The sequence below is a fragment of the Nicotiana attenuata genome, unplaced genomic scaffold (assembly GCF_001879085.1).
Source record: "Nicotiana attenuata strain UT unplaced genomic scaffold, NIATTr2, whole genome shotgun sequence".
Taxonomy (NCBI): Eukaryota; Viridiplantae; Streptophyta; class Magnoliopsida; order Solanales; family Solanaceae; genus Nicotiana; species Nicotiana attenuata.
Genome location: NW_017670775.1, coordinates 246,926 through 274,637, shown reverse-complemented (window position 1 = coordinate 274,637; position 27,712 = coordinate 246,926). Strand labels below are relative to the sequence as shown.

The 27,712-nt window shown below is 37.3% G+C and overlaps 1 protein-coding gene across 3 annotated transcripts; it reads left to right on the top strand.

Moving 5' to 3' along the window:
• Positions 1-3,114: 3,114 nt before the first annotated feature.
• On the top strand, positions 3,115-25,597 carry LOC109243211. Of its 3 annotated transcripts, none has more exons than XM_019410126.1 (24): positions 3,115-3,380; positions 3,484-3,584; positions 5,437-5,563; positions 9,760-9,841; positions 10,532-10,829; positions 12,135-12,233; positions 12,326-12,466; positions 13,601-13,774; positions 14,094-14,296; positions 14,389-14,532; positions 16,129-16,217; positions 16,599-16,746; positions 16,857-16,906; positions 18,256-18,311; positions 19,000-19,163; positions 20,019-20,188; positions 20,357-20,414; positions 20,502-20,574; positions 23,300-23,401; positions 23,545-23,641; positions 23,721-23,849; positions 23,924-24,153; positions 24,282-24,422; positions 25,200-25,597. In XM_019410126.1, the coding sequence occupies exons 1-24, from the start codon at positions 3,194-3,196 to the stop codon at positions 25,374-25,376; spliced, it is 3,240 nt and encodes a 1,079-aa protein (XP_019265671.1). In that variant the 5' UTR covers positions 3,115-3,193; the 3' UTR covers positions 25,377-25,597. The 3 variants fall into 3 exon arrangements, with proteins under 3 accessions (XP_019265671.1, XP_019265670.1, XP_019265669.1); XM_019410125.1 differs by having other exon boundaries at positions 5,353-5,563; positions 20,022-20,188; XM_019410124.1 differs by having other exon boundaries at positions 5,353-5,563.
• Positions 25,598-27,712: the final 2,115 nt, after the last annotated feature.

The window sequence follows — 27,712 nt, the reverse complement described above, 5'->3', positions numbered from 1 at the left end:
TCAAGTGTCACCCTCAGCCCGTATCTTGTTGTCAAGCCCTTGCCAAGCTGCTCTCCTCCGTCAAAGCCTTGGCCATCACTTGCCCATTTCCCTTTTTGCCTTGGTGCTACTCGTGCACCTTAGCTTGGCAACACTCTTGCTGCCCCATGACAACACTCTCATTGTCAAGTCAAGCTCAAAGTGGCGGAGGTCTAACAAACCACCCACACCCTTTGAAACTCGACGTCTTCGTCGAGGTTAGCTCAATTTATGAGTCCTAAGGGGTTGACAAGCAACGCCCCTTGGCCTCCCTTCTCTTCAACCATAATTGCATTCACTCCAGCCACTTGTTTGTCGCTGTCCACTGCCTCTAATACAACCCTCTTGTCTGCGACAGTCATAGCATTTAACACTGCCTTTTTCGGGCAGTCTCTTGCTCGATGTGGTCCATCACAAATGAAACAGCCACTGAATTTGCTGCCCTTCTCCTTGCTCTTTGAAGTTCAAGCCTCTTACCTTCCTTTCCCCTTATCTTCATTTGCATTGTTATTTTCACATTTCTTCCACTTATTTGCCTTGTCCTTCTTTTTGTCGTTAGACTTTGAAGCAGAAGTTTCTTCACCCAAGTGAAAATCGCCCAATGCATCAGCCACAGCCACAGCCACAACACTTGCGAGGTTTTGAATATTATGCCTTCATAACTCCAATTGTGCCCACTGTTGCAGCCCGCTCATGAAGTTGTGCAATTTATCTTCTTCCGACATATTGCTGATGCTCAACATCAAAGAAGTGAACTCTTTGACATATGCTCTCACTGATCCGGTTTGCCTCAACATTTTTAGTTTGTCCCTAGCAATCCAAGACGTATTGCTAGGAAGGAACTGATCCTTCAATTCCTTTTTAAGCCGCTCCCACGACTCAATCTTTGGTCTGCCCAAACTTTCATCTTCATCCACACGAGTGTGCCATAATAACTTAGCATCTTCACTCAAATACATGCTAGTCAAGGTTACTTTCTCCTTCTCGTCTTGCATACAAATAGCATGAAAGTACTGCTTTATATCCTAAAGAAAATTCTCCAATTCACGTGCACTGTTTGCACCATCGAATGCCTTAGGTTCAGGAATTTTTACCTTGGGACGATCAGCACCACGTTGAGGAGTATCCTCGCCCGCAGCACGTCGCAGCACCACTGTCTCAGTTTTCAGATCCGCATTCTCTTGACTTAGCCTTGCCAATTCTGCCTCAAGGTAAGCAAGCCTTGTCACGAGAGACTGAATTTCTTCACCTTCAGGAACATTTCCCACCAATGCCTCCAGTTTTGTTAGCCTTTCCCGCAGTTTGTTGTTACCACGGCCATGTTCTCAAACAAGACCACAAAATCTACCACTGCTCATCGTGTCTCCGTCACGAACCTGCTCCGCTCTGATACTTGTTGTCATAGGCGCATTTTCAGTCTGCCGAAAACCAGCCTGCGCGGTAGCCAAGTCTCACACTTGATTTCAGCCTTTACACAACACTCAGCCAAAATTACAGCAACTTTGGACTTAGATTATTTTGAGGCAGCTTTCAACGTAGTAAGTTAAGAATGATTTAGGCAACGAAATATAGTAAAGGCAACAGAAAATTAACAAGAACACAAGGCACAATTACAGGAAACTCTTTTCCCAACTTTGTATTTAACTCGAGCATACAAATAAACTCAAACTCGAAGTACAATACCGTGTACAAGAAGATCACTCTTGACCCTCAGATTTTCTCACAAGACTACTCTTAACCTTAGGTGTTTTCACTCTTGAAACAGACTCAAACATGCACTCTACACATTTTCTCTTTGCCCCAAGCATAAGGATGCTGTCCATTTATAAAACATGAGACATCCCCTTTGCCTTACACTTGTCGTACTTTAGGCTTAGACACTTGTCCCACACAGCCCACTATTTTAGCCCTAGTGTAGTTGACGTCCTCCAACTACTAGGAACATGTAAATCATGCCAATAATAATGGAAACATGGCCAAAAACGTGCTAACACCATCTGCCACCTTTTTAGCAAAAGCCAACTACTGCCCATGTGCACAACATGTGCCGTAACCGCCCTTGACTTGGTCAATCTGAAGCTTACTGCCCATTTTCGTGCCTTGGCTTGAAGCAGGCGCCAATGCCTTGTACTCAGCTGCATTGTAGCCATATTGTGCCTATGCCATTGCCATGAACATGGCCCTTTCCGCGCCCCAATGCCATGAAAAGTCTGTCCCGCGCACTGTCTTTCGTTGCACTTTAGCCTGCCTTTGCCACTTCATTTTTGCCTTGCCTTGGCATCACTGTCTCATGCCTTGATGCCTTTGCCATGATCAAGTGTCACCCTCAGCCCGCATCTTGTTGTCAAGCCCTTGCCAAGCTGCCTCGCCACCGTCAAAGCCTTGGCCATCACTTGCCCGTTTTCCTTTTTGCCTTAGTGCTACTCGTGCACCTTACCTTGGCAACACTCTTGTTGCCCCATGATAACACTCTTATTGTCAAGTCAAGCTCAAATTGGTGGAGGTCTAACATCAAGTATCCAAAAGTATTATATACGTTATTCATTTTTACCGAAGCTCAAATTGACATATGTTATCTATACAGAGTATTTTAAATTGTCACATAAGTGAGACACGTGAAAAAGAGAAAAGAAAAGTAGTTTCAATTTGTTTTTTGAACTTTACAAAAGTAGTCATCCACTAGGGATAGACCTTTGGTCAATTATTCCTTCTATAGATACAAATAACTATTTGTTTTAACTGTGCATCACTTTTTTTAGCCAAATAAAAATAATTTAGCCAAAATAATAGAGTTTCTTTAGTGTATTTATTTTTATTTATTTTAGATGCAATAGTTATTTTTTTCAATTTTATCTTTCTTTTTTCAGGTCAAATATATAAATAAAAGAATTGGATGGAACTCATCATTTTCGGGCATACTCTAGGGGGTAATTAAGACAACTTTAGAAGAGTCCCGGGGTATTCTGCAAAGAGAAATGAAAATCGAGATCCAAAAGACGAAATACTAAATACTTAATGGACTATAAATGTCATTTTCCGCTAACGTGATATGATACGACACCGTATTCATCATTTTTTCTACTACGAGAAGGCAAAAACCCGAGCTCTATTCTTCCCGTTTCACCAATTCCGCGCCCTTAATTCTCCAGAAAAGGGTTCAATTCCTGTTTTCCACATGGTAGCAATGGAACAAAAACAGTTACTATTGCCCACAACTACAGAACCACTGATATCAGAGTCAAATTCAATGACTAGTGCAACACTGGGTCGTGTTATGACCACATTGCTTACTACCAAGCCTAAGAAACTTCTAGAAACCATTTCTCATCTTGATCCTTCTCCCAAAATTGCACCTATTGCTGGTAATTTCTTACTTGTGTATATTCTAAATTGAATTTCCAGATAAAAAGACTTTTTTTTCTCTTTTTTTTTTTGTTTGCTTAGTTGAGTGTCTTTTTTTTTCAGTTTCTTTGGAACAGTCATTATGGTTTCTTTACACGTATGTGAAGGATGCTGCTGAAAAGGAGTCGTCTTTGGATCAAGTTCTTGTTCCTATGATTCAACATGTAAGAACCAGTATTACAGCTCTTTTTGTTTGTTTAATTCCTCCGTCTCAATTTATGTGGCATTGATTGACTGGTTGCGGAGTTTAAAAATGTAAGAAAGACTTCTGAAATGTGGTCTAAAATAAGTCATAGACATTTATGTGGCCATAAATTATCTCATTATAGGGTAAAATTAGAAGTTTAAAATCAAATTATTTCTAAATTTTGAAAAGGGTCATTCTTTTTGGGGCAAGCTAAAAAGGAAAGTTTGCCACAAAATTTGGGACAGAGGGAGTTGAAGTTTTCAGATATCACTACTGATTAGTTTACTAAATGGTTTTATGGGGGTTAACTTCAATTTAATCCATGGTGATACATATTAGTTGAAAATATGTTTTAGACGTCAGCACTTCTTATATCTCTAGGAGTGGCTTAGCATTTTAGATATTTATACTAAATATTCCGAACTTCTAAATTTTTTATTTGTATTTGCATAATGTTGGAATGAGATGAGTTTAAACGGAGTAACGTGGTCAGTGAGGATTCACATAGCTGATCTCGACTTTTTCGGGAATGAGGTGTAGTTGTTGTTGTTGTTGTTGTAACTTCAATTTAGTCCATAAAATGAAGGAATTGCTGGGAATTATTTCTATGATGCTCTATGTATCAGAAAAGGAAGAACCTTGAAGCTTGTTTCTCCATGTATTTTTTTTTTTCCTTTTCCTGTTTCAAATTTTCAGTTAGCTTTTTCAAGAGGTAGTATATAAATTCAGACTATGATTTTCTTTATGCATATTCTATAACATTTTGGAAAAAGAAAATCTCTGAGTATTGTTTTCAAATAATGATTTTATTTGCATTTAACATTGCTCCTACATTTTCAACCTGGACTCTTGTAAAACTAATATGAGAAATATTGCGGATACTGGATAGGGGAGTAAATTGTACTCCCTCCTTCCCATTCTATATGACTGTTTCTGAATGGACAGAGAGTTTAAGATGTTGCTTTGACTTATAATATTTTTGTCATTAATAGTTGAAGAAAAGGTTAAAGTGATAATTGAAAGTTAGTTTGATAAAGGAAATATCATATCGAAGTTTGAAAATTTGAAATTTGAATAGCTTCTCTTCTAAATTCTTGAAAATGGTGAAAGTTGTGTTGGTATGGACTGGCGTCGGACATTTTTGGAATGTTTTGAAAAAGGAAAAGTGTTAAATTTAATATAAATAGGGAAACGTGGGAGTATTCAATTAGGACATAATTTCAAATTTGTCCATACTCCGCAACAACGAAGTTTTTGCTGTGAATCATCAGTAAGAAGCTCTTTTTTTGCAGAACATTACCATTTTTTCTTGTCATGACTGGTTAAGATGGGTCAGCCGCTTTTAGTAGCACATGTGCATCTGCTTAGCCTCAAGTCACTAACATAGTCCATGAAATGCTTTAGTTATCCTCATTGCATTCATGTGCCTGAATCTCTCACTAACATTTTTAGTCTCTTGCATGATTTTTTTTTTCTGTTGAGAGGAATGTTGTTTGCTGTTGGAACCATGGAACGCTTCATATTGTACATGAAAAAGGCCTTTGAGATGGTGGTGGATAAAAAAATTGTGTAGCTTAAGTTCATGACTGATGGCCTGTTCTCTTTTCCTCACTTATGTTCTTGCAATCATCAATAACTATTAGCATATGCTCACCTTTTCTGTTTTTGGGCTAAAATTGTCTGTTGCATATATACCTGTTTCCCCATGCCGTTTTCTTTTATCATCATTGATAAAAAAAATTCAGTCTCTGAGGTTCCGGGGGTCAAAGCATGGCAACCAAGTGATGATACTTCTCAATTGGCTTTTTGAGGACGAAGTAAATTTCCAGGCTTTAGCAAATGATCTGGAGGCCATTGTATCTCGAAAAGAGGATCATTACATATCCCTTGGGTGGTGTACCCTTGCACGAAGTCTTATTGAATTTGAGGTCACTATGGACAAGCTCGAAACACGTGGTAATTTGACCTTTTCAAGTTCTGCTTCTATTTGAACCTAGAAGAGTCTTTCATTGTAAATTGGACTATACATATGTAATCTGCTTCTTTTGATGATCTGTTATTTCTCTTGACCCTTCCATAAGAGGAAGTCAAAATTCCAACATCCAAAGGTGTGATCTAGTGGTCAATGAAGTGTGTGTAAACCTTGGAGATCAGTGTTCAAAATCCAACAAAACAAAAATACTACTCCCATTATTTCAATTTAGATGAGGTAGTTTGACTCGGCACGGAGTTCAAGAGAAAAAGAAGACTTTTGAAACTTGTGGTCTTAAAAGCTTAAAGGAGTAAAAGTTTTGTGGGGCCATGACATTTGTGTGGTTATAAAAGCTTCTCATTAAGGGCTAAATGGGTAAAATGAAGAGTTTAAAGTTGAATTATTTCCAATTGTAGAAATGTGTCATTCTTTTTGGAACAGACAAATAAGGAAAGTGTGTCATCTAAATTGAAACAGAGGGAGTAATTGATTTCTTCTCATCTGCCTAAGCCTTGGTAGACAGAGTTATCGGGTAACTTTGTTGGTGGGAGGTAGCATACACCCATTGAAATAGTCGAGATGCGCATACGCTGGTCTGGGCACCGCTGTTACTTAAAAAAAGAGAAAGTAATGCCAATTCCAAATTGATTTAAAAGTTCACTATAGATTATGCTGGTAATAGTTGTACTGTATGCTTTTATTAATCAAATTGCAACACTAGTTTAAGTTTGTTATGCATAGAACTATTTGTTTCTTTTGATTATTGATCTGGAGGACCCTGTTTGCGCTTAGTGCACTTCAAACGTTTGAGCTGACCGCGTAGCGCCTTTTGATGACATTATTTCACAATGAGTTAAACAACCTTGTAATTTTGAAGGATAAAATTATGTTATGTCGTAGAGTAAATCTCACTTTTTGACTTTAATGATTGATGTTGCCACGAATGTTGAAGCGTCGGTGTTTTCCGTTAGAGGTCTCCTTTCTTTGGGGACTGTTTCTTTAATGGGGAAAAACACATATGATATATCTAGTAAGTCACATTATATGTTATCCCAAGATAGATTTCTTCTTTTATCTCTTTATATAATCTAGTGAGTCATATGTCGTTTATTGAAGGGATGTGAAGAGTTTAGTGGCATGCGAGGAGGATGAACTTTTGGGAGCACAAGTGGTGTGAGGAAAATACTCTGAGACTTGTATTTTCAAACTTTTACAAGATTTTATTTCATGCCTAAAAAAATGACAGTCCGAGTTCGGAGGATAGTAGAATGTAGATAGAGAATGGAGAAGTTCGTTTGGGATTTGAGATTAGGAAGAATTTTCACGATTAGAAAGTGGTAGAATTCCAAAACCTAGTTGAGTTGCTTCACAAACAAGGAACACCTCAAGACAACCACGATGTATGCAAATGGGATTAGGAAATAATGGAGTATTTTATGTTAAGTCTTATTATAAGAAGCTTCTAGTTAGGAAGGAGGTTGCATTTCCACATTGATCGATCTGGATTCCTATGGTTCCAAGAAAGTTGCGTTTCTTCAGTTGGCTAGCAACAAAAAGGGTGATTTTGACGGCTGAAAATCTAAGGGAGAGGAAGGTCACATACATCAGTTGGTGCTTTATGTGCAAGAGCTCGGGTGAAGACGTTAACCATCTCTCTTTCATTGTCGGGTGGTTTTGAGTTTATGATAGGTAATCTTGGGTTAGTTTGGAATAATATAGGTGATGCCAGATATCCTAAATGAGCTAATATTAAGTTGGAATAGCAGTTGGTGGAAGAGAAAATGTAGGGCTTGGAATGTTGCTCCGCTAGCACTTGTCTGGGTCATTTGGAGAGAGAAATAGGAGAGCTTTTGAAACTGTAGAGATGAATTTCGTTCAATCGAGGAATAGTCTATTATCCCTTATTTTCTTCTAGTGCACCCATGAGGTGTACAAAAGATTGCGTGTCTTTTGTAGAAATGATATTTGTAGGTTTTATATTATTTTTGGTATGCCTTTTATATACGTACGTTTATGCTCAAACATTTTAATAAATTTAAAAGGCAGCCCGGTGCACAAAGCATCCCGCATTGATGCAGGGTTCAGGGAAGAGACGCAACACAAGGAGTATGATGTAGATAGCCCACCCTAATGCAAGCATTAGTGGCTTCTTCCACGACTCGAACTCTTGATCTATAGGTTACACGGAGACAATGAGTACTAAGAAAGGTCCTTCGATGGGTGTAGGAGAAGAAAGGAATTAGTGTTAAATATATAAATGCCATAAAGGACATTTATGAAGGAGTTGACACTTGTGTAAGAACAGTAGGAGACACAAAGGAGGTCGGACTGCATTGAGCCCGTATTTGTTTATCCTAGTTATGAATGAGCTAACCGACTTAAATATAAGATGAGCTTTCATGTGTATGCTAGTTGTTGACGATATCGTGCTAATTAACAAAACCAAAGAGAGTGTCAACTAAAAGTTTGAACTATGGAGAAAAAAAGAGAGTAAGGGTGCGCGCAAGCTGGCCTAGACACCATGCTTATCCAAAGAAAAAAGTGAGTAAGGGTTTTGGGACAAGTAAAAGTAAGATCGAATATATGTGTTGCACGTTTAGTGTTAAAAATAGCGTGAAGCGAGGAAAAGCGACAACCCCCATTTCACGAAAAGCGAGAAGTGAGAAGCGAAGTGCCCGCTTTTTTGAAGTGAAGCGGAATTTTAAAATAAATAAATAAAATAAATACAGCATAGACAACACATATAATTGTAAGCAAATGTTCAATACTTGAATTAAAAAACTAAAGAGTAGCATCAATTAAAGCACAAAATGAGAAAGGCAATAAGAACTAAGAATAAAAAATATATAATTGGGCAGAATCTGGGCAGAAACGGGGTAGAATTTTTCTGAAAAAAATTCGCCAGCATTTCGACGCTTTTTGGACGTTTAGAAAGAAAAAGAAAAAGAAGAAGAAGAAGAAGAAGAATGAAAATAAAAACATAGCTGTTGAAACTTGAAAGCTGTTTTTGAGGAAGAAAAGGCTGGTTTAGAACCCTAGTTTGCAGCTGAAGAAGTGTCTAAAACAAAAGACTCAACGATTTGGTTCTCTTAATTGAAAAAGACTCGTTTGAGCCTTTTAATTCAAGAAGCGATCGCTTCTTCCGCTCCCGACCGCTTCATCGCTTCTCGCTTTTTAGAGAGAAGCGGTCGCTTTTCTGTACCTGAGCCGCTTTTAGTTGGGGTAGCGACCAACCCATCGCTCCGCTTCGCTTCTTGCTTAAAGCGAGGAAGCGGACGCTTTTTTTAACACTGTGCACGTTTAGTCAACATAAGAAGCGAAGTTAAAGGTGAGATTAGATATAGATTGTGGTGCCTAGATGCAAACAAAAGTCAGATATATAGGCTCGTTGTTCCAAGAGAATGGAAGGATAGACAAAGATGTTACACATCGAATCAAAATCGGATGGTTGAACCGGAGAAGTGCTATTGGATTTTTATGTGATAGAAAGATGTTTCCGAAAGTGAAAAGTAAGTTTTATAGAACAATTATAGGATCGACAATGTTATATGCGAGTGAGCTAGAGTTCACATCCGCAAGATGAGTGTCACAGAGATGTAAATGCTAAGATGGAGGTGCGGTTATACAAGATTAAACAATATTAAAAATGACCACATTTGTGCGGATAAAGAAAGAGAAAGTCGCTTGAGATGATTTGATCATGTCCTTTGTTGATCACCAAGATGCACTGATCCATAGATGTGAAACTGTGGTGAATGAAAGTGTTAAATGGAATCGAAGTAGACCTAAAATTGCATGGAAGGAAATTGCCTTGGAAAACCTACAATCTGGTTGGGAATATGTTTTAGATCAGGTAGGTGTTAGAACATGTTCTAGTCATGTTAGTACGTTTACTTTAGGTCCTATGTTTTCGAGAAGTCTCTTAGCTGTATAGAGAACTTCTACTACTTCCATTTTTACTTTTGTTTTGTATAATGTTGGACTGAGGATTTTAAATGGAAAAATATGGCCAGTGAGGGTTCATATAGCCAACCTCAACCTTAACTTGTTTGGTACTGAGGCGTAGTAGTAGGTGTTGGCCTGTGAACCTGTTGCCCACTGTTTACAGTGGACAAAGTCTTAAGTTTGTTTCATGATAACACTTAGTTTTGGGTCACTGAGTTTTCTGTTATTAATACAGGGGTTAGAGCGAGATATGATGCACTTCTGAAGATTTTCTGCACATGTATGTCCCATCTTGTGGCTATTGTACGTGATGGAAGGTGTGTGTTCTTTTTCTTTCTTTCTTTCGTATTGTCTGTCTCTGTCATTTCCCCATTTCCTTTTTATTAGATGATGATCTGTTACTGGCTGCTCAGCATTGCTGATTTCTACCGGAAACTAAATGGGGAAAATTTCACTGCTACTATTAAAAACTGAGTGGGAAGAATCTTATTGCTACCAAACAAAAGAGTGTAGTGCTCCAGACACCTTTAAACTTGTGTTAGTTCTAAGCTTCAGGGTCGATGAATAATATAAAATTCATGTCTTCATATCATGTGATCAAAGTTTTCGTTATATATATATATATATATATATATATATATATATATATATATATATATATATATATATATATATATCAGAAGTATATATATCAGAAGTACGAGGATTTTCTGGATGACAGTCTTCTTGTTTTACTATGAGTTGTTTGACAGTGTCATAATATGAAAATACGTACCTATCCATGAAAACCCAAAAAAAGGAAAAAGAAAAAGAAGAAAAAAATGCATGACTAGTCTGTTAGTGGAAATGGAATTGTCTTTGCTCAACCTCATTCAAACTTTAGCTGTTAGCTGTATTCTCACATCCACTGTAGGGAGCTGAGACTGCTCTAACAGAAAATGCTTATTGGCCCATTTAAAATTTCTAACAAAAACACATGCCTAAGTTTGCTTATTTCAAATTTGTAGCACCGTGCAGGGGGAATTTGAGCTGCCAACTCGCCTTTCAGTGGCTGCTGCAGATCTAATTCTCTCTCTTACGGAGGCATTAGCAAGAAGTGATTCAGTGTCCAACTGCTCAGATGACAAGCAAAAGGCAGCTGGTATTGGTGAAAGAAATCGCCCGGTCATGTTGTTACCTTCTACTTCGACTAAGAAGAAAGTGAATAAAATCAGCAAATCCTCTGAATCTACACACATGGAAATGAAGTTGCTGCTTTGGGACCAGTTGGATCACCTCATAGTTCTTGTAGAGAGACTTACAGCTGTATGTTCCATAACTTGTTTTATCTATTCAGACCTCTTCATTGAATGTCATATTTGAATATCCTTTACTATCATTCACTAGTACAACTGCTCTAAGTAATTCATGCAGTTAAGATATGCATCCTGAGAGAGAAAACTAGGTTTTCCGTAAATCTCTCTGACGAAACAGCTTCTAGTACGCCTATTTTCTTCTGTAAGCCTTACACTTGTTTTCTGACTAGTGATTAGTTTTAGAGCCCGTTTGGATTGGCTTGTTTTAAGTGCTTTTAAGTCAAAATAGCTTTTAAGCCATTTTGTAGTATTTGGATAAAGTAAAAAAGTGCTTTTAAGCACTTGTTTTTAAGCTAAAATGACAAAAAAAAAAGCCAAAAGCCAAAAGCTAGAATTCCTAACTTATGCCTTAAAAGCTATTTTGACTTAAAAGTCACTTAAAACAAGCTCATCCAAACGGGCTCTTAATCTCAAATTAGTAAGTCTTTCTTTCCATGTTTTCCCAAGAACTTGAAAAAAATGAGCTTTTGATTTCTATTTCTATGTCCAACCAGTTCTCCACCTATGAGTCAAAGTATTTGACAATATTTTTTTAAATTTTTTGAGTGTAACTAATTGATGCCAGTTGCCATTTTGTAGTGTTTGGATAAAGTAAAAAAGTGCTTTTAAGCACTTGTTTTTAAGCTAAAATGACAAAAAAAAGCCAAAAGCCAAAAGCTAGAATTCCTAACTTATGGCTTAAAAGCTATTTTGGCTTAAAAGTCACTTAAAACAAGCTCATCCAAACGGGCTCTTAATCTCAAATTAGTAAGTCTTTCTTTCCATGTTTTCCCAAGAACTTGAAAAAAATGAGCTTTTGATTTCTATTTCTATGTCCAACCAGTTCTCGGTAACCTATGAGTCAAAGTATTTGACAATATTTTTTTAAATTTTTTGAGTGTAACTAATTGATGCCAGTTTCTTTATGTGCTCGGTAGTGCTATGTTGTGCGTTTTTCTCCAATGGATGCCAATATTTGTTGGTACTTCGTAATGCTAAATTGTGCGTTTAAAAAGTTTCTTTCTGTTAGACTAAAATAGTTGGTCAGATAAACAGTTATATGTGCAAAAATTTGGTTGCTTAAATCTGATAAGTATGTATAGAACGCACTACAATATGATTATAGGGATCTTGACGGATAAAATATTTACTTTGAAAAGGTTCCCATAAATGTTGCTGATAGAGCATTTTCTATAAAACCTTGTCGGGAAGTGGGAACTCTTAAAGTCCACTTGTCAAATGCTTCAGTGTTTCACATATAGTCTTTGACATGCAGTGGAACAAAAAAAGCAGGCCTTTGCATGCAAAGGCATTGGAGAGAGTTCACAGGTGGTTGCTGGGGACGCAGGAAAAATATATTCACATACAAACCAAGGCAGGTGTTACAGTTTTCAGCTTTTCAGTGTGTGGCTCAACCTTGATAGCCCTTATGTTTTGTTCACCGTGTGCCCTCTATCATTACTTTAGACAGATTCACAAATGCTGAAGAGTGGAGTATTACTGCTCTCTTCTTGTTGGAAACATTATGGCATGTTGTTGCACTTGGAAGATCACAAATTCGCACAGAAATATACAGAATTATTGGAGCAGTACTTATCTGGGATTCAGGTTTGCTATACTATTACCACATCAAGTCCTTTAATATTCTGTTCCTTCCTCTTGCATTTGGTCTCTTCGGAATGGGAAACATTAGTATATTTCAGTGGATTGACACTTCATTGTTTTTGTTTTAAATCGCTTTCTTTATTTTTCCTGAGATGGATTTTAAGTAATTCTAGTGGGTACCAATTAAAAAAAAGTAATTCTAGTGATTGAAATTATGGGCTATTCACTTGGTTGAGTGGATTTTTCTAGAAGACTTGGATTGTTGAGATTTAATTTACAGATATCCTGTCTTAAATTAGTTTCCCGCTGGATAAAAAGCTTCCTGTTTGTAAAATATTGTGCTAAGAATACAATTTCAATCTGCATTATCAGAAATATTTTGGACATTTAGGCCTTCATTATTTGGTTGAAACCCAACAAACTGGCAAACCGACTCAGTAAGTACTTCGGTTGTTTCATTGGTTCAGGTATCTAAAAGTACCTGAATTTATATTTATTTATTCACTTATGGCTTCTCCAAACTCTCAATTGATTCAACCAAAATAAGAGACTTGTAAAACATTTTAGCAGAATTGGTCCAAGTAGTGAAGTAGGTCTTTGGTCATTAGTCGTTAAACACATTTATGGACCAGGTTTTAACGTGGTCACACCACTGCAGAGTCATTTGTTTACTCTTTCCAGTAACTTATTTTCATCCTTCTCAAACTTCTGTTATAACTCATAAGTGTATGCCCTAATCTACTCTCATTCTCTGAGAAAGATAAAACTGTATTTCAAAGCCCATATAATTAAGAGTTTCAGTTTGGAAGTGGAATGAGTTCGAATGGTTTGTGTTGGGAGAACTTGAAATTTCAGTTTGCCTACTGAATAGCCAGTTGGTAACTGAATTAACTGTTCGAATACCCATAGGTAAGTTCTCTTGGAACTTATTTAACAGGTGCGTGTTTTTCTCTGATGATCATCTTCGACAAAAGGACTCTCGAACTGACAAAAAGAAGATAAACTTGACATAAGAATTAGTTTCAATTGTCCTGACTCTTGATTTCGTTGCTCTTTCTGTATATATCAGAGTATGCGAACACTATTATGCTTATGTACTTCTCTATTTAGTCCAGATTTAAAGAAGAAAACTTGCAGTTTTATGCAGATAATTATGCTGAAGAGTCTCCTAAAAACAAAGAAAGTGGAAGAGAGACCATCAAGTTTTTCCTGAATTGCCTTGCCCTTCTATTAGGCCGTCTACATGGAATGCAGTTTGAAACTACCATTGAGGAACATGGATCTCAGCTATCTCAAGCTATCATATCCCAGGTAGAATTACATGACTACTGAAGAAGTTTGCTGCATTTTGGTTACTATAAGATTAGGATCTCTCTAGAAGACTCTTGAGTAATTGCTTTGGTAAAGTAACTTTCTTCAATAAGATGATGATTTATGCAGTCTAGATTGATGCATCAAGTTTGCTTGACTAAGCACCAGAGAGCTAGCATACTTCTTGTCTTTAGTACTTGAATTAAAACATTCTTGGTTGTTTGATTACTGCGAGTATTTTTTACTCTTTTGGTTGTGTTGCTACGGCTTTTTGCCATCGATTAATGTTTTACATTTGTTCTTTTTGGTATATTTGAAGCTCAATTGTGCAGATGATGAAGTAATTGACAGTGCCCTCTGCATCTTCAAAGCTGTCATCTTTAGGACGAACAGTAGTTTGTCTAAATGTGCTGCAGACATTAGTCAGATTAATGCTCTACTGCCAATGTTACTACACCTCTTGGATGAGAGAGACAGTGCAGCGAAAGCTGTTATCAAGCTTTTTGCTGAATATTGCTCCATGTACGATTGAATTACTGCAATGTACACTGGTTTTAATCTTTTCAAATGTATTTTTGGGATTAAATATAAATGGCAATCATTATTTTTGCCAGATCCTCAGATACACAGTGCTTGGAAGAAATTCTAAAGCGCCTTATTTCCGGGAATGCTTCACAGAAAAGAAATGCTGTTGACTTCATTTCAGATCTTATCCATGTATCTATGGAGTCAGATACCGTGCTTCCTCCTACTATGTGGTATGCTGTTGCTTTCTATTATTGGCTTTTAGTTATTAACACTGCTTTACCTTTTAGCACTATATACAATGTTGAAGGAATATAATTGCAATGTTTGTTTGAGAAAGAAATATAATTACAATAAAGGCGCCTGAGAATCCTGTCTGAACTGCTAGTGAAAGTATTGGCACAACAAAAGGAGATCCAACAATCAGTCAACTAGGAGGTGAATTTTAGAAGTATCCGTAGAGAGATTTCTCAACCTGTTGAGAGCATGCTAAAGTACTTTGATTGAGTCATGATGCAGGACCATTTTTTATAACCGTGGTGTCCGGGCCAGCTTGCGCGCACCTCGACTAATTTCACGGGACACCTGCTATCTCCGACCAACAATAGGTACCGGGTAACTCTGTCCACTTGGACAGATAGGAAGAAATCACCTATTATTTTTGCCTTCGTTGGGATTTGAACCCGAGACCTCATGTTTCTCAACCCACTTCATTGAACACTAGGTGATAGGAAGAAATCACGTTATCAAAGCGCTCTCTTTAACCAATCAAGCAAGACAGATGGAATGAAAGAAAGAAAAAGTAGCTCCGCAGCTCGCCCAGAAGAAGATAGACCCGCCACTATAGATTTGTCAATCCCTGGGCTTGACCATGCCTGTCTGTTGGAGCGAATTGGATGATCGGACCGAGGGCTGCCCCCTCTTCCCCTCACTCTCCTTTCCCTAATATGAACCTTGAGTCATCAAAGCCTTTCTGACTCGGCCTGGCCCGGTCGCCCTACGCGACTGGCGCTTCAAAAGGTGAAACTCTCGGTCGCAGTATTTTTACTATACAAGATCATTTTATTTAGATTTTTTGTGTAAAAGAGTTATATATTGAAGTGACATACAATGCCCAACTTTCTTACCTTATTAGAAAGTTCACAGAACTTGAACATTTAACGAACACTTCAAGTCAATTTGGGTGGAGTAACTCAGCACCATCATAGACTCCTTTTGAGGCGTTTATCCTGATGTGGGATAATATGTAGCTAGCACATTTCTGCATGTGCATTGCCTGATTCTAGGTTCATACATGGACATTATGCAAACTTACGAGTTAAGACCGTACTTACAAAATGTTGGCGCTAAGTCCATGTGAAGAATCTAAGCATTCAACTAAAAAGAAAAATCTTAGGCAATGATGTAGTAGCACAGGACCATTTTAAACCCCATTGGATAAAACTTTCATATATCCGATATGGGACAATATGTAACTCAAAGGAAGGTATATGTACTAAAGTTATTTTCATTCTGATCTTTTGATCTGTTAAGTTATCATCATCCTGACTTTTCTTTTGAAAGAAAATAACTGATTTCAGAAACTTACACTGATTGAATAATATATGAATAGGATGTCACCAGAACACCCATTACAGAACAGTAGGTGCACGGCTAAATCATTGTACATTCAACTATTCCTAATTCCCAAATTACTCTCCCTTTTGTAAACTCCTATATTAGAATCTCTTATGGTTTTCCCTCGAATTTAGTTAACAGTACAATTAAAGGTTGTTTTGTGAAATTTTCAGTCCAAAAAAGGGTTGTTTTGTGAAATTTGCACTTTGCAGGCAGCATTTGTCATGCCACCTATTGGAGTTTCTCCAAGACGAACAAATGGTAATTAATACACAGGCTTCCAAATTGATTCCTTTAATAGGTAAGCCTCCACCTTTTGCCTTTTAGCTCAGTTATCTTTGTGGTGCAATGGTATATTGCAAGAAGATGCTTTACTGTGGCTTAAGTTTTTATGTAACTTGAATGATTGTTCTGCCCACCTTTCAGTTTTGGACTTTTGGTTAATTGAAACATAGGAAAAACGATGATGCATAACTTTTGAGGGGAAATTCTTCTTTCATTTGTTCTAATATGAACCTCCTACTTCTGTTGTGTTTATTGGCCGAGCAGGTCTCTCCTTTCCTCCTTTAAATTGGGAACTGCCATCTGTAAAGAAAGAACTTAGTCTGGCTTCTCATTCTTCCCTTTGGCATCCAAAACAGCATTGCTGACTGAGCAATAACTTTTTTGTTTACTGCTGCAGATCCTTCGTTTACATTGCCTGCACTAGTTTGTCTTATATACTCTCCACTTGAAAGAGTACACTCATTGGCAAGTGGTGCACTCGTTGCATTATTGAAGAATTACAAGCATAACCCTGATGTTATATGCATGCTGCTCGACTGTCTGAGGTACAATGAAATACTTTCATCTTTAATGATGACGAAATTTCAAGTAAGCAGCAATGAAACAGGAGAGTAATTCTGTTCTCTTTATTGTAACTTCTAATTTGTTTGTGCAGCAAACCCACTCAGAACCCTGACATTTGTGATACTGCTTGTGGTGAAGAAGGTATGATTTACTGATGCTGTGTACATATATTACAGTTGAACGTTGTAGTTTCTGCCATAAGCTGCTCAGGAGATGATTGGGAGTGCACAGCTAGTGAAGTTCAATGTAGTACACCAAACATCATGAAATTTGACATCAGATTAACCCCACGAGCCAATAGTGGTCATCTATAACCATCATAGAAAGAAAGAGGAGAAGAGTTAAATCTAATGAGGAACACAGTTAATTCGGAAAACAATTTTTCCCTGGTAACCTTCAACCTAAAAGATAAACCCTACAGGTTTGGGACTGAGGCATAGTTGTTGTTTGTATCCTTCAACCTAAAAGATAGGTTATCTTCTCAACAGTTCTCTCTAGGAGTGGCAAACGGGCGGGTCGGATATGGTTCGGGTCGAAAACGGGTGATGAAAAGACGGATAAATTATCCAACCCGACCCATATTTAATACGGATAAAAAACGGGTTAACCGGCAGATAATATGAGCAACCATATTATCGATGACTTCTTGCATATGATCACTTTTGGGAGAATTCTTAGTCTCCCTAACTTGAGGAATCCGCAATTTGAGGCTTTACAAATGTAAAAGTTAGACCCATTGGTTATCCATTGGTTACCCGTTGGTTATCCATTTTCTAAATGGATAATATGGTTCTTATCCATATTTGACCCATTTTTAAAAAGTTCATTATCCAACCCATTTTTTAGTGGATAATATGGCTGATTAAATGTTTTCTTTTAACCATTTTGCCACCCCTAGTTCTCTCTTTAAAGCAACTTCCTATAATGGATATTTGTAATTGTTAAGAGTAACCTGAAGCTCTTGGTGGCAGGATTCTAAATGAGTGTGTTTAGTGGAAAGTTTCTATTCTGGAATAGTTTATTTTGGGTGCTATTAGCTTTCCTGGTTGCTTGATATTTACGGTTTTTCCTACCTTCCTTCATGTCTTGGAAATTTACGTGATTTGTGTATTTTGAAAGAAAAGGTGCTTTTTGGGAGTTCCTTTTGCAGATGGTATTTCCTTTGCTCAAGGTTATACTCATATATAAATTCTTAATGTGTAGTGGGGAGTTACATAGTGCTAGTTTGAGTAGAAAGAAATTAAAGAATTTTTGAGTGACAATATAGCTTGCATGGGAAGGGTGATATCTCGAGTATCTTTATGTCCAATGATTGTGGTTGCGTGCATCACTTTTACATGTAGAGTGCTCTTGTCCTCTATGTGGATCCTCTCCATCAATTGTATTCTTCTTATTTTGTTGTGTCTTTTGTTTTTTTTTTTTTGTTTTTTTTCCGTCAGTATATAACTACTTCTAGAAAGCACCTTGATTCTTCTTTTCTTCTCTTTCAGGACAAAAACCTGATATTGATAGAGTGCTGAAGCTGCTTCCTGAGTGGTCAAAAATAGTAAGTTGGAGTTTCTTCCAGTTTGCTTAACGGGCTCACCTCATGTCTTTTTATTTATCTGATGACTCTATCTGCGGTCATGAGTGAATTAATATTCTGCTCCCAGGCAAATGCTTCCTTTCTTGTTGGTCCTGCTTCTTTTGACTGTTCTTATTCAGTTCCCAATATAATATAATATAATTCTGTTTTGTCATTTCTCTAATTTATCAGTTTTCATTCTCGTTCTTTTTCAAGGATTTTTGGGTGGGCAAGTACTTATCGAATCCTCAATAAAGTGATTTAGAAATGTGAACTGCAGCTTCCAGAAGGAATATTACCTTGAGCTAACTTCTTCAAATTTGCTTTTGTTGCTTTGATAGTTTATCAGCTCTTGGTTGATGTAATATTATCTCCCACTTGAAACCTGTCATATGTTGTCATCAGTACTCTTTTGCACCTAGAACCAGGAAAAAGCTACTACGTTGATTTGATCTTTGCTAGCTGTTTCTTTTTTTTTTCTTGTACTCTCTTTGTCCAGTGTGCATAAGGCTAAAATTTACGGCAAGTTATTAACTAGGATGGATGTATGGCTAGGCAGAGTCTTTTCACTAGGCTTATTTTGTTATTCAATGAACAGATGCACTACTTGCAGAGGACATTGCATTTCGTCACATCTCACTTGGACATACCTAATTTGAGCCTATTGTAGGTTGAAGATTGGAAGGTGATGATTGGACCCTTGATAGATAAGCTTTTTGCTGAGCCATCAAATGCGGTAATAGTCAGGTTCTTGAGTTTCATAAGCGAGCACTTGGCAAGTGCAGCAGATTTTGTCTTTCAACAGATTATTTCTTACACAAGAAGGCAGAAGGAGTGAGTTGTTCCTCTTCTCTTTCCTTCTCCTATACTTTAGGAAGTAACTACCTGTTATAGCATTTCTTTGGTCCCGGTGGCTTCTTTTGTTAGTGTTACAATATCAAGAGAATATTTAATTAGACTCATACATGTCTAGATTCATTGTACTTAAATGAGAAAAATATCTTATTGAATATTATCAGTGTCGTCAAAGGCTCATTTAAGGCGCGCTTAAGCTCTGAAGCTCAGAAAAGCTCAAGGAGGGTGCTTCGCCTCACTTAAGTTGCGCTTCGGTGTAGGCAAGGCACTAAAGCGTGCAACTCAATGCCCATGAGTTTTCTATCTTAAACTGGACTGTACTAAGAAACAAATATTATTAGCAAATAAGTGTATAGCTGCTGAGGAAAACATTAGGAGTGAATTTGTTTTTTTTTTTGAGAAGGAAAAAAAAAACATATGTATTTTTTTCTGTAATTACATATGTATTTTTTTTCCTTAGTTAACCTTTTTTTAATCAAACCCGCACTTTATTTGCGCTTTGCGCTTAAAGCCCCAATCGACCCGGAGCGCCTTTTAGAGCTTTTCACTTTTGACAACATATAGGATATCTTAGGATATTCTGTATTTGGTGATAGCTATTTACTTATCTTATTAATATAGAGATGGTATTTGCCTATGATTACGTACCTGTTTCCTCTTACAGTTTTATTTTATTTGTTTACCAAGTTTATAGACTGTGCAGCGAGCATGTAAGTTATTTATTTGGAATAGGACGAGAATTCTCACTGCATAATTGAACAAGTCTATATTTTTTGGGATTTTTATTTCCTAGACGTTTGGATGTACAGTTGATCATATTGACTCTATTTCCAGCAGTCTTGGTGAGGGTGCACATCCAAACTATGATGCTGCAGAACGGCAGCTCGATCTTTTTAATCGTCTCTGCCCGTTGCTCATAGTGAGGTTGCTTCCGTTACGAGTATTCGACGATCTCAACTCATATGCTTTCTATGATGAACTTCCAACCAAACTGGCTACCCATGGTACACTCTGGTGCTTTTAGTTAGAACCTATTTTATTTTATTCTAACCCTCGTCTTATACAAGTCTTATAGCCCACTTTGCTAGAAAGACCCCCCCCCCCCCCCCCCTCTCTCTTTTTTTCCTAAACATCTTCCCAAAATCCACAAATTTAACCGGCATTACCTCCAGATGATGAATGCTTGGGAACTCAAAGCACTGAATGTGTGGCTGGACTTCTGATCAACAGGTACTCCCAGAAGCTAATTTTTTGGTTTGTGAATTACCATGTTTTGAAATCTCTTCATTTGATTCTCCATGCTGCTCTTTGCTTCAGGGCATTGAGCAACTCTGAATTTGAAGATGTTCGAAGACTTGCAGCTGAGCTGTGTGGGAGAATTCACCCAAAGGTGTGTATTATTGTCCCTTATTTAACCGTAATATACAGCAACTCCAGAATCCTAAGAGGGGAATAAAATAACTAAAAATGCTGCATTTGGTGACTAAAATGACTAAAAATGCTGCATACTGTTACTCCTCTAGAGTGCAAACTTTACGTGACTCTAAAGTTTCTTTGCCCGCTTGAATTGTTGAATGTAGAAAACACTAGCTTTGACTCTTTGATAAGGCATTGGTGATAAGTATGAGATGCCAATAGTTGACACATACTTAGGGTAAAAGTACGGACCATTGCTTTCAGAATGATGATTTACAACAGCTGAGAGATCATACTTTCAACTCTTATCTGGTCACTCTGTGGTTGAGGGGATTGAAGACATGCAACTATTAACGCGCCAGAAGTTGACTCAAAGAATTGCTAAATGGATGTATGTGCAGTATAATAGATATAGTGCTAAAACTTGGTAATTTACATGGTCAGAACGTTGTTAGATTGCAAATTCACCAAACCTATTGCTGTGGATACCATGTAGATCATATGATTAAAGACGGTATGTTTATTATCTAGATTAGAAAGTTAATGGCCATGGTTCTCCAGTAGTCAAACTAGTTTTGTCTTTACCTTTTAGATAAGGCTCACAGGGGTCATGTTTTTCTTATTCATCGGCCCATGACCTCATGCTAAATAGTATAAAGTTGTGCCATTTACCATCTCAGATGGTCTACCATCTCCAAAGCCCTTGTTTTGAGGTCCCAATGTTAGGGAAATGTTGTTAAATGCCATCATTTCATCGCTTAAAGCGTGGAAGTGACGCGAAGCGAGGGGTTATTTCTTCATAGGTGAAACCATGTGCTTCAGTTAATTGTGTGCTTCAAACAATGACCCGCAAACCTATCAATACAGCCTATGGGGTGAGCAATTGGAAGTCCATCAGAGCATTATGGGAAGACTTTACAGCTAATACTGAATTTTGCCATGGGAATGGCAGAAAAATAGCATTTTGGTCTGATAAATGGATAGGGCATGAACCTTTAAGAGATAGGCTCCCCGAAATATTTGGGCTAGCACTTCTGCCTAAGTCAACAATCAGTGAAGTATGGAGCCAACATGGATGGAATCTCACTTTCAGGAGAGCATTAAATGATTGGGAAATGGGGATAGTGCATTCTATCTAACTATGGAGGGATTGAGAAGACCCAATGACAATGAGGATACCATGGTATGGAATGGTAGGGGCAGTAAGGTATTCACAGTAAGAGATGCATATACTTATTTCTCCAATAATGGACAACAGAACATCAACTGGCCTTGGAAGCAAATTTGGAAGATGAAGATACCTTACAAGGTTAACTGCTTTACATGGCTAGTAGCAAGGAGGGCTTGTCTAACTCAGGATATTCTTCAGAGAAGGGGTATGCAATTAACCTCCAGATGCTTCCTCTGCAAAGCTGAATCTGAAAACAATAGCCATCTCTTTCTCCATTGTGCTTTCACTTCCCAACTATGGAATCTATTTTTGTCCCTGGTAAATTTGAAATGGATAATGCCGGGAAACACATGTGATCTACTGAAAACTTGGAACTATGCTGGTAAAATAGTCAGTCAGAAAAAATGGTGGAGGATTATCCCAGCTTGCATTTGGTGGACCATATGTTAGGAAAGAAATAACAGATGTTTTGAGCACAGGAGTAGCTCCATACAAGTAGTTAAAATGAATTGTATTTTAAATTTTCACTTTTGGTGTAAAGAGTTTCTGTAGGAGTTGCAGAACCTATTCTACAATTTTTGGAAGCCTTGTAAAGTTCACAAGGATAGTACCCTGTAAATACTGTTGCCAGCATAATCTTTGTGCTGATGAATATAATTTGTTACCATTCTCAAAAAAAAAAAAAAATGACCCGCAAATTGATTGATCCAAACAAAAAGCGGTTGGTTTTTCCGCTCTCAACTTTGAGGAGTTAGATTAATAACGACATTATTTTGTATATTAGATTCTGAAATTAATTATCGTAATTGCAATTTGATTATTTAGTAAATATAATATGTTTGGTATTTTTTGTTGGTTATTTTTTCCTATGCTGCACCTGAAAGAAGCGTGCGCTTCACTTCTCAATTTTTTGCTTCAAGCCCCTGTGAACATTGTCATGTTTTTGTGCTTTTCGCTTTTAAAAACACTTGGTTAGGGTGTACCTTTCTACTCGTCTTATGTCCTGCATTTATTATACAGATATATTTTCTTGCATGTTATACACCTGGCTGGGGTTTAGGTTGTGTCAGCCATGAATGATGTTGGATGCTCCAATAGCATCAAAACTGGAGGCAACAATCATCTGTGTGTTAAATGCATGTAGTGATCATTATAATTCTAATTTGTATGAGTTGGTGAACTATCCTCACATAAAAATGGTCATTTTGGGTCTACACAGTCTTCTGGCCAACTATTCTAATATTTGCTACCTGGCCTGCTTTATAATTTATAATGCTCTCTCACTCCTCTCTAAAATTTTATACTCCGGTCAACTGCTGCAGCATTTATAGTTATAACAAATCATAGTAACATCATAAATTTTATACAGCTATAGCAGGGAAAGGTTGTCCCTCTGGTTAAAGTGTTGATTGTTTGCATTTAACTGTTATTTCTAATCTATTATATAGTCCTAAGTCCTCATATGCTCTGAGTTTCCCCCAATTCTGCAATAGTTAACATCAACATTTGCTGCCTCTGTATTCTGCAGGTTCTCATTCCAATAATGTCGTATCAGCTGAAAAATGCCATTAATTCCAAGGATTTACTGAAGATAAAAGCTTGTCTATTTTCAACTTGCACATCTCTCTTGGTAATAATCTTTCTTATGACAGTTATAAAGCTTTTGACACGTGTGTTGAACTTTTATGTTTTTCATGGTTCTCTCTTACTAATTACATAATGCTATTTGCTGGGGTCCTAATCCTTATTGTCCATCCAACATTCTGGACATAGGTAAGAGGCACAGATGCATATGCGCATCCTGACGTGTTGCAGATAAGGAAGGCAATAGAGAGTGTCTTATTATGGCCTTCAGTGGATGGGGATGATAGTAAGTAACTATTGATTCTCTACACTACTTCTCATGTTAAGTCTCAATTATTCATCACTATTGGATTTTTTTTCTGCAGTTTCAAAGGCACAACATGGTTGCATTGACTGTCTAGCATTGATGCTATGCACTGAATTGCAAGCTACAAAAGCTATTAAGAACTCAACATTGAGTGAGGCTTGTTTTGAGCAGAGCATTGTCTCTTTAGGTCGGTATCTTTTTTAAGTTTATGCAAACAACCTTTTGCTGCTATGCTAAGAGACTGTTGTGGATAACATGCAGGGGATTCTGTCGCAAAAGGCTCAGTCTGCAGTTACGTGATCCACCACTTGGTTTGTGATGAAGATACCATTATTTCTTTGAAGTTGGGTAGAGATGAGGTGCCAAAAGGCCACCTCTCTTTTCGGCTGTGCATGGCAAATGTGCTGATTAGTGCTTGTCAAAAGGTTCCTCGTGCTAGCAAGAAACCATTTGTTTCGAAAATTCTTCCTCGTGTCCTCCATTCTGTCGAGGTGTTCTTCACTTATTTTATCACCTATTTCATTTCGTTAATTATCATCAGTATTGTTTTTTGGTGATCACCTTCTTTTAATTGATTTTGGCAACTGTAATCGGTTTCTAACCCTTGCATTTTTTCCAGGAAATTGCAGGTTCAGAAGTCAGGTCTGCATGTATCCAAGTATTCTTCTCAATGGTGTACCATCTAAAGTCTCTAGTTCTTCCTTACTCTTCCGATCTTCTCAAAGCGTCCATAAAGTCGCTTAGAGAAGGATCAGAGAAGGTATTCTGAAAATTATTGCTTCATAATTTTACTTGTTTTAATCTTGAACTTTTTGGCTGTGCTTTCAATCTTTGCTCTATTTATGTACTTAAACCACTATATATCTCTTCACCTTATGCATGCAAAGGGCTACTTGCTCTCTGGTGCACTGACATGCACAAGTACCTCTATGTAGTGAGCCATGGCGTAAATACCATGCAACATGAACCCTTTATTAAAGCATTCGGCTTCCCAAGGTAGAAACCAATTTGCATGAAAATGTAATTCTTGTGTTAAAATGGGCATCCCCTTATTCATTTCAGCTTGAATTTAGTATTCAATTATGAATTTCTTCCTGGAAGAAACAAGCAAGGCAACTTCTGAAAATATCTGCTCTTCCTTGGAATTGAAAGGTCAAGTTTGTATAAAGCATCTATTCTTCTGGCAGTGGTTAAGGTACTCTCCTTGGACACGAGTAGCCTCGGTGCTTTCGTGGAGTAGTATCGTCGGTCAGTCTCCATCTAGTGCCTTCATCTCACTGTGTCACCCTCTGGAACCGAAAGTGTCACTTCCAGATTTTATTGATGTGGTTAAAAAGGGGCATCACTTGCTTTTATCTGCTAACATTCGCCATAGGGCTTACCTTTCTCTCTGGATTATCTTTTTCCTTATCAATCATTATTGCCCCTGTTGCTTCTATCAACCTAAAATGAAGTTTATCCTAGTAATATTTGGAAGTCTGTTCTGAGAGTTAATTCATGCTCTTCATTAACGAGTTTTCATGTAATTTCTTACCAGGAAAGGATTGCTGGTGCCAAGTTACTAGCATCTTTAATGGCGAGCGAAGAGGCAGTCTTACAAAACATTTCTGGTGGCCTTCTGGAGGCAAGGGCCTTGCTTCAAGATATATGCTCTTCAGATCCTTCAGTCGATGTACGGAAAATGTGCCAGAGATTGCTCGTATGCCTGACCTAATACTTGTGTTTTTTTCCCCCTCAGTTATATATCCTTATCTTGTAAAGAACAGCTGCAAATGTGCAAAGGATTCTGTAAGCATGAGCTATTTTTGTAGGTTATGGTAGTTTCTTCCTATTTTACCAAAACAAGATGGCTAAACCCATAAGCGCCCCCCTAAAGTAGGCTTCGCTTTTCATTTTGATACTTTTACTTCGATCTTTTTCATTTTAACACTCCAACACATTCTCCCATGTGCCACTTAAACACAAAATGCTCATCAGTCAAAAATATGAAGAGAGTGCAGTTCACACGCGGTTTATGTGGCAAAGTAACAATTGGAACAATGGCATGTGACTTTTGTTACCAAATAGTTTCAAAATGGATTTTGAGCAAAAAAAGAAAGAAAAAGAACTATTTTCAATCAGTCCCTCCGTCATCTTCTCCGCCCACCCCACCCTCTGGTTCCATCATCATCTTCCCACAACCAGCACAACTCTCACTACTAAAATCTTCATTGGCTTTAATAGCATTAAAATCTAGTATAGCATTAAAATGAGTTTAACTCTTTAACCAAATGACTTATTACAAAGCGCTAATTAATCTGCACCCACATAATTTTGCTCGTGTAAGAGTTAACCAAAAATCAGTTTAACTCTTGATGATGTAAGGAGAATTCGTTTGGCGAAGGATGGAGATTTTACGGCAAATCTCTGGGTCTTTGTCGCCGTTGACGACTTTGAAAGTGTAGATTGCAGAAGCGCACTTGTGGCGGACTTTTTACTCTGTTTCGCTGTTTTCGTGATCGAGAACCTTAAGCCTTTTGAATTCTGAAATAGTTATAGAAGTGGAAAAAGTGGTATTGGTGGTCTTGGTGGAGGAATTGGTAGTGGAGATGGAATGAGGAAGCAGAAAGATAAACATTAAAAAAGCAAAAAAAATTCAGCTTTCCACGCGCTCAAAAGAGGTGCAAATCACACAATGTGACAAGTCGGCGTTTTGTGTTTAAGTGACACATGAGAGAATGAGTTGGAGTGTCAAAACAAAAAGATCGAAGTAAAAGTGTCAAAATGAAAAGTGAAGCCAACTTTAGGAGCTGCATATGGGTTTGGCCAAACAAGATTGTAAACACCAGGTGGGGTTAATTTGTTTCAACAAAATTATGACATAATACTGTACTTCGACAATTGCCTGCTGTTATTTCCTAAAGTTGAAGAATTGAGGTTAGAAATCATTCTAAACATGATTAACCTTATTGTTAGGATACCTACAATAAATATTTCGTTTCTTTGATAGACGTGTGATTGCTGACATATTGTTGAATAATTTTCCTGTAAGAAAAATTAGTATAGAACTTTAATATATTAATAGGGGTGTTAACAACATAAGGTGAGCTTGGATTAGTTAAAAAATGTTTGATATAATACATAAACAAGACTTAAACTGTTTAAAATTTATCTGAGTTGATATGATTTGAGCAACAAGTCAAGCTAATTGTTATCAAGTCAAATTGGCTGAAATGAACAAGTTACGTTTCAACCAGTAACTCTTCTTCCCTCGTTCTGTCAGTCAGTCAACTTCCTTAAAATCCCAGCGGATGCGAAAATGGTAGGTGATTTACTATCTATTTAAGTTTTGGTTGAACAGAATTATTCGATACCTATGTCATGAGTGAATCTAGATAATAAGGATTGGGTTCATGTGAACTCATGCTCTCCTTCATAGACTATGTATAGTATTAATATTTCTCAAAATATATATAAATAAGTATGTGTGAACCCGTGCTCAAGTAAGCACTTTTGTTTTATGGTAACAGAGTGCCCCTTTGCCTTCAAGGTCTCAAGGGTTCAATTTGAGCTTGCTACTCTTTGATTTTTTAAATTTAAGGATGCTTACATTTCTTTATCGTCACCTTTTCCTTCTTGGTTCCTCTACTTTGGTCATTCTTTAAAGAGAAAGTTTCCAATAAAATGTTTCTTAATGAAATGACTTATAGTTTGATATAAAAAATTTAAGGTAGTTACAATTGTAATCAATGATGCTATTATTGATAGTTTTTACTTTTGGAGTATGTAAACTCATCTAAGATATAAATAATGCTAATAATATTAATTATTGTTTGCTCGTTAATTTGTTGTTACTGTTAAAAAACTTATAATCAATCATCAAACCCAACATTTATATTAAAAGTAGTTGTGCATCCATGTTCTTGAAATTCTGGATACGCATCTGGGCTCTGACCTATGTTAGTGGGAGGTAGCAGGTAGCTTGTGAAATTAATTGAAGTAAGCGCAAACTGGAGTGAATACTACGATTATTCAAAAAAAAAAAAGGGGGTGGGGGGTTAGGGGGGAGGG